This window comes from Petaurus breviceps, unplaced genomic scaffold (genome assembly GCF_028583685.1).
Source record: "Petaurus breviceps papuanus isolate PSGF00001 unplaced genomic scaffold, PetGlider_PUasm1.0 38, whole genome shotgun sequence".
Taxonomy (NCBI): domain Eukaryota; kingdom Metazoa; phylum Chordata; class Mammalia; order Diprotodontia; family Petauridae; genus Petaurus; species Petaurus breviceps.
The window spans coordinates 79,256,237-79,264,086 of NW_027186304.1; the positions used below are offsets into that span (position 1 = coordinate 79,256,237).

Sequence of the window (7,850 nt, forward strand, 5' to 3'; positions counted from 1 at the left end):
CATATTAACATTAGCAATGTAGTTTTATTCTAGATGAGTAGTCTGCAAACATCCCACTTGCTCTGAGCTAAAAGGTATCCATAGTAACCAAAGTCTTAGAATGCCTTAGCTTTTCTCTTACTTGGATTGCAAAAAGTTTAAATTCTAAAAATGGCAACTAGTGAGTTCCTAATGTTTCTATTATCAGGTTTATTGGGCTCATTATAGATTTTTTTAGCCTAGCTCTATAGTCCTTAAATGTTTTTCAGCACATATGTGATACTGGTTTGAACCTTAATTGTGACCTGACTAAATCATGACCAGGGATTTATTTGGTTTGGGACCAAATGTGCGAGTGAATCAGGTATAAATTATACACTGTTTGAAGCAAAGCTTTTACCTAAATTCCCTCTAATACCCTTCTTAATTTGAGGTAAATTCTTCAGTTTTAGAATAGTTCCACAATTGTGTGTGTGATGTTTTGATTTAAATTTTTAATGAAGATTCATGAGATAGTTCTTTTTTTATCATTGTGCACATGTATAACACACGTGTGCACGTGTATAACACATGTGTATATGTATAACACATGTGTGCGCACATGTATAACACACATATGCACGCACACACCGAGTTATAGAAGGCAGGTCATGTAGTCTAATGTGTATTGACCTGGCAGTGAAGAGGTGGAATTTGGGACTCACTACACTGACCTCACCTCTACCTCTTTGTGGCCTTCAGACAAGTGACATTGCCCATGTGTAAAAGGAGTGCTAGGGGCTAAATAAACGCTTTGCCAGGGACAGCTAGGTGGTATAGTAAATAGAGTGCTGTGTCTGGAGTCAGGAAAACTCGAGTTCAAATGCAGCCTCAAACACTTACTATCCTGGGCAAATCACCTAACCCAGTTTGTCTCAGTTTCCCCATCTGTAAAATGATTGAGAGAAGGAAATGGCAAACTATTTCATTGTCTCTGCCAAGAAAACCCCAAATGGGGTCACGAAGTGTTGGACGTGATTGAAACAACTGAAGAACAAAAAATTAATGCCTTCTAACAGCAATATGATAGAGCCTCAGATCTAGAAAGGATCTCAAAAGCCTTCACATATAAACTTAGCAGGACTAAACCATTACTAGTGAGAGGTCATTTAGCCTCCATCTGAGACCTCCAAGGATTAAAAAGGTCTGTTTTTGCAACCATTTCATTCCAGTTTGGGACAACTCTGTGCTACAGGAAGCTCTTTGCTCTTCTTGTTTCTTACTGTTCTTTATATAGACAGCTTCTCTGTAACTTCTAACTAGTATTCTAGTTCTGATGCTTGGGATCAAGCAGAGAAAGTCTGATTTCTCTTCCATGTGACAGTCTTTTAAACACTTGAAGATTACTATCATATCCTCCCAGCCTTGTCCTCTCCAGGCTAAATAGCCAGAGTTCCTGCAAATCTTTATATGGGTTGGTATTACCTCAGGATCATAAATCGTCTCTGATTTCATTCCAGTGCATCAATGCCCTTCCTAAAATGTGGTACCCAGAACTGAAACACTGGAAGGACTTCATTTATACAGATGTTATCCATTTCTGTCTGACTGACCATCTGTTTCCCTTGCAAGCAATTACTGATACAGAACTTATTTCTCTTATATGGTACTTTTATCTCTGAAAATATGGAGGAACTAATCATTTCCCACAATCCAGGGCAGGAGTTCTTGATCTGGAGCCTGAATATTTGTCCTTTTATTTTTTTTTTTAACTTTGTCCTGTTTATTTTTAAATTTGATAACTATAGTCTAATATAATAGGATTCTATGGTAATTATTTATATTTTATTTTATTCATTTAAAATGCTATTTTATTCTAAAAAGTGATCTGTAGGACCAGATTACCAACTACAGAATGTTCCCCATGTTCCTAGGAAGCAGATTCTGTCCTAGAGCCCCATTTTCCACCTTGCCTGACCTAAAGGTTCTCATTTCTGCTTCTTTGCCACATTTTATCCACAATTTTATCACCAAATTGTGTGATAGAGCCTCAGTTCCTAAGTCTTTTCCTTCACTGCTGTAGCATCTGAAAGAGTTATTGCATCTTGCTTTCAGTGAGACATAGTCATGAAGAACAATACTTCTTAAATCATATTTTAGAAGTGGGTAGGCATTTCTTATCTATGATTTTGAAACCCTTGTTTACTCATTCTAATTCATATGATTAGTTCCTTCATGGTGTTGATGAATGTCATAGTAATCTATCCTACGTAACAATTTATAACATATATGTATATATTTTTAATCCACAGTTTTCACGTGTACTTAAGAATAGAGCCTGGCCTACCTTCAAACAGGCCAAATCAAAAATCTCCCCATTGCACAGCAGTGATTTTTGTCCCACTAATTGCCATGTCAATGTCATGGAAGTCTCTTATCCTAAAACCTCAACATCCCTGGGGAGTGCCTTTGGAGTACAACTGGACAACAGAAAACATAATTCCCATGAGAAAGAAAACAAAGTTTCTGAGCAAGGTATGGTGACTTTTATAAAATTTTCTCAAAAATAAAAAAGATTAATATTTATAATTATTCTTACAGCTTTAATGACTATGTTGCTCTAATTCATGGGCTTCCTAATCTGGAGTCCTTGAACTTTTGAAAAACTGTACCATGTTAATTGAATTTCAATATGATTTTATGCACTTAAAAACATTCTGAGAAGGGGTCAGTAAGTTTTATTAGACTGACAAAGGAGTTCATAAAAAAAATGGATAAGAACCCTGGTCTTTATAAAGTTTGTTAGTCATGTACAACTTGTCAGTGGTAGACAAGAGAGAGATTAAAGGATGGATGTACTAATCACTTCTGTCAGGCCCCTTGTTTCTTGACTGTCTCCCCTGGTCCTTGAGAAGCAAAAGCAAATATTAAAAATTATAGAAAAACTTAGCCCCTTCCAAAATTTCAGGTTAGATCTGAGTGCTGACAACTATTAGGGGACACCTCTTTTTTCAGAAAAAGAAAGAAAAATGGAGCTTTCTTCATATATGCTAACAGTTTCTTGGCACTATTTGAATATCCAAATCAATAGACTAGCTCAGGAATTGGTAGAGTTTCTTTGAGATGAGAGGGAGATTGGGGAAATTGTATCCAGGGATCTATTAGGCATTCTAGCCATTTTGGTCTATTGGTCTTCTTATAGAGGAGTGGAGGAAGGCATGATTTGGCAAGATCATTTCATTGAAATTATAATGAATCAAATGGAATTATAACAGCAGCAATAACAATAATAATACTAATAAAAATAACTGGATTTTTCTGTGGAGATCTTACACCTTATAAAACTTATTACTTTGCCTCTGAAATTATTCTTTGTACTTAGTGCTTGCGTTTTGTTTCTCCCATGAGACTGTGAGTTTCTTGAGAGCAGAAAAATATTTTTTCTTTGTATCCCCAGTACTTAGCAACATACCTGATACATAGTAGGTGCTTATTAAATAAATGCTAATTGACTGACTGATATTTATTATTAGCACTTTTGACATAATATGACATTTGAGCCTCACAGCAAAACTGTGTGAGATAAGTACTATGATTATTTATTTCCCTTTTCTGGAAGAAGAAATATAGTTTCAGAGAAGCTAAGTGACTTGCTCAGGGGCCATACAGCTAGTAAGAACTGGAGACCCAATTTCAGCCTAGACTTTCACTACTTCAGAACCAGCCCTGGTTTTCCTTCTGTGCCATTCTGACTCAATTCTGTTTGGTAAATGCTTGGCCCTTTCTAAGTTAGCCTGCTTTTTTAAGGAGGGGAAACCACCTTATTATCAATTTGCGGACTGGAATTTTTCATGTATGTGTTCTTTTCATAGAAGTGTAAGTTATAGCCACTCCTTTTTGTATGAAATATGGCATATTAATTTTCATTCATCTTTCATGTTTCTAAGTGCTTGTCACTTTTGTTAATAGAGGTAAATAGATATTGAGAACAGAGAAGTGGACCTAAAAAAGAGAGGTGACATGGTTTGGTAGATAGGGTGCTTGACTTGAAGTGGTGGTGAGTTCAAATCCTTTTTTGTCTTTTTTTTTGGAAGGGGGAATTTGGAAAGGGGAATTGGGGTTAAGTGACTTGCTTAAGCTCACACAGCTAGCAAGCGTTAAATGTCTGAGGTTGGATTTGCACTCAGGTCCTCCTGATTCCAGGGCCAGTGCTCTATTCACTGTGCCACCTACCTACTCCATGAGTTCAAATCTTGCCTCAGACATATACCAACTATGTAAAGTTGGATAAGTCATTCAACCTCTCTGTGCCTCAGTTTACTCATCTGTGAATTGGGAAGGGGACATCAGTTTCCATCAGTGATTTCTAAGATCCCTTCCAGTTCTAAAATTAAGATTCCATGATCCTAAAAGGAAAATGATGTTTCCAATTCTACCACTTTTTCATCTCAAATGAAACTATAACCAAAGGAATGGGTTGTGCTACAACTTCAGTGGTAGCTGTAGTGATGGATGCAGCCATTGCTCCTTTGTTTTGACCCAGACAATACTGGAATTCTTTTCCTCTGCCAGTGGGAAAACTGTGGTTTCCTGGACATTAAGGAAGTCACCTCAGGAGCTTTGATCTCCTCGTTGCTGTAGTTAGGATAAGAAGGATGTTATCCTCATTATTCCTGGTTTGGTCTTTAAAATTAACTATAATAAGGGTATGAAATTAATGGTTACATGGGCTTATGTGAAAATATTTGCATATTGCAGGAAAACTAAATCCTATGGTGTATATCCAGCATACCATTACCACCATGGCAGCCCCTTCAGGACTGTCTCTGGGACAGCAGGATGGGCATGGCCTCCGGTATTTGTTAAAAGAGGAGGACTTGGAAACACAAGATATCTATCAGAAATTGTTGGGCAAGCTTCAGACTGCTTTGAAAGAGGTGGAAATATGTGTCTGTCAAATAGATGAGTAAGTATATTATGTAATAGCTTTACACTTTTAGCTTTCCCATTTTTGTAAAATGTGACTGCTGAAATTATTACCACATGTTTATCTCTGTTACTGCCAAATATGATGAGAATTATGTTAGAGGTCTTACTTTCCAGAAGCTCAGTACTTGAAGACTATGATGAAAATGCAGTGAACATATTTGTGATGAGATATAAATATATAATTTAAAACTCCTATAAAATTTATACTTTATAGTATTAAATTAATATTGAAACAAACATAAAAGCATAAATTAGAACTATAAAATTTAAAGAGGAAAAAGATAAAAAAGAACCTTATACCTAGCACAGTGCTGAGAAAATGAAAAGTGCTCAGAAAGTATGGGCTAAGTGAACGAATGATTATGATTTACAAAATCTACAGCTATTCCAATAAATAAGAAATTTAAAATAAGAATATCAATTTAATTCAAATCACAGTTTCAAATGTCTACCATGTGGAATATTTCTGCTTCCCTATGATTTTTGTTGCTTTGTCCTTTGTTATATATTATATATTATCATACATGTATATAAACACATATACATACATACACATACATACATATATACACATATATTTGATGACAACTACTTTAAGGCATTCTAATCACATAGAATTGAACCTTAGCTGTTATAAAACTTTACCTTTCTCTTTCTTACCTGTAGTTACAATCTTCTGTCACATGTATTCTGACAGGGTGATATGATTGACACGTGGATTTTATTTTGGACTCACAATTCTGGCTTATAATTTAAGTATTAATTAATGCACAATGTATAGTTTACTTTTATAGCTACTGATGTTACATACTTTTGTTGTAAATATACATGGAACTATTCAAGTGTTCATTAGCAACTTTTAATTTTTAAAGAAATCATTACAAATTAGAAGCTCAAAATCTAAAGGACGGATTTAAAATTATCATTGAATGATATCATTTTGTCTGGAGTTTTATTAATTGTTTAGATTTAATCTTTTCCCACAAATGATGTTTTTTTTTAAATGAGTAATAGTATTTAAAAATGACTTTTCAGATATTTGGTGTGGCATACTTATTACTTCCTCCAATAAATTAGGAACTTGGAACAAAGCTGATGTGGGACTGGAACGCTATTTTTAAACCATTGTTTGTTATTTCCAAAACACAGTTCAAAAGTGACCTTTTGGCAGAAAAGTTGACATTTTATGACATTAAATTTTACTTCATTTAAGAAATGCAATTTTATTATTTGGATTGTGTTGATCTATATTAGGAATAGACTACAGTAGACATTGTTCTAAAACTGTTTACAGAATACTGAGAGATCCTTATTATTTATTTAAGAAATACTTGAATAGAAATGCATCTTCTAATACTTTGGTTGTTCAGGGATCTCATCAATACTTCAAATGTCTATGATGGTACTTTCTTCAACATTGCAGTTCAAAATACATCCATGAGTCCCTATCTTGCAAATCTTCCTGTAAATTCTCCATGGGAGTTCCCCACAATGTCCTAGTTTGTTTTCTATTTCTTTTGACAATGCATGGGTATCACTGAGGCAGGAGGCTATCCCTTTCCTCTATCATGTGATTGTGTCACTTTCTTTCCATCCATGTTTCTCAAAGGATTTCTTTTATCCTGCCTCTTTTACACAATTCTTTTTAAAAATTATTTATTTTTAAAAATTAATTTGTTTCCTTTTAGTTTACAGGATTCAATTCCACAATTCCTTGAGTTTCACATTTTGTCCCCCTCACCTCCCCCTCCATGGAGGCATATAGTCAAGTATAGGATCTGTAAATACTTTCACATTATACATTAGTCAGGTTATAAAGATGGATTGTATCAGATGGAATGAAAAGTGGTAAAGAGGATGTAAAACCAAACAAGAGAAGGAAAAAGATCAGGTATTTTGCTTCCACCTGGATATAAACTCAGTTCTTTCTAGTTCTTTCTCTGGACGCACATATTTCTCTCCATCATGAGTCTTTTGGGATTGACTTATATCACTGCATTGCTGGGAAGGGTCTAGTCTATCAAAGTTGGTCATCACACATACGTTGTGTCTGTAATTGTGTACAAATTTCTCCTGGTTCTACTCTTCTCACTCAGCATCAGTTTGTATAAGCCTCTCTAAGTAAATATGAAGACCGTCTGTTCTTCGTTTCTTATAGCACAATAGTATTCCATAACATGCATATACCACAATTTGTTCAGCCATTCCCCAATTGATGGGCAGCCCCTTAATTTCCAATTCTTTGCCACCACAAAAAGAGCTGCTATAAACATTTTTGTACATATGGGTCTTCCTCCCACTTCTATGATTGCATCATGATCTGAGAAGGATGCATTTAATATTTCTGCCTTACTGCATAAAATTGTGAGGTTTTTATGCCCTAGAACATGGTCACTTTTTGAGTATGTGCCATGAACCGCTGAGAAGAAAGTATATTCCTTTTTATCCCCATTCAGTTTTCTCCAGAGATCTATCATATCTATCCTCTCTAAAATCCTGTTCACCTCCTTAACTTCTTTCTTTTTTATTTTGAGGTTAGATTTATCAAGTTCAGAGAGGGGGAGATTAAGGTCTCCCACTAGTATAGTTTTGCTATCTATTTATTCCTCTTAATTCCTTTACCTTCTCCTCTAGGAAATTGGATGCTATGCCACTTGGTGCATACATGTTAAGTAATGATATTGCTTCATTCTCGATGGTGCCTTTTAACAGGATATAGTTTCCTTCCTTATCTCTTTTAATTAGGTCAATTTTTGCTTTTGTCTTTGTAGTCTGCTTTCTACCAATTTTGAGGTAGGGCCCTAACCATGCCCTTCCTCTAGGGATCCCAAGCCTTTACTGTAGAGGGTTTTGCCGTGGGGCAAGAGTTACTATGTTTTCAGGGTCAGAGCGGGGAGGGGGGG

The 7,850-nt window shown here is 35.5% G+C and overlaps 1 protein-coding gene across 2 annotated transcripts in view; it reads left to right on the forward strand.

The window, feature by feature from the left end:
* The window catches only part of PREX2 (phosphatidylinositol-3,4,5-trisphosphate dependent Rac exchange factor 2), a 414,229-nt gene that overhangs the window by 239,796 nt on the left and 166,583 nt on the right, over nucleotides 1-7,850 (forward strand). For both annotated transcript variants that reach the window (XM_069100083.1, XM_069100084.1), the window contains 2 exons: nucleotides 2,271-2,493; nucleotides 4,717-4,924. In XM_069100083.1, coding sequence (XP_068956184.1) covers nucleotides 2,271-2,493; nucleotides 4,717-4,924 — 431 coding nt within the window. The remainder of the gene's footprint in view (nucleotides 1-2,270; nucleotides 2,494-4,716; nucleotides 4,925-7,850) is intronic.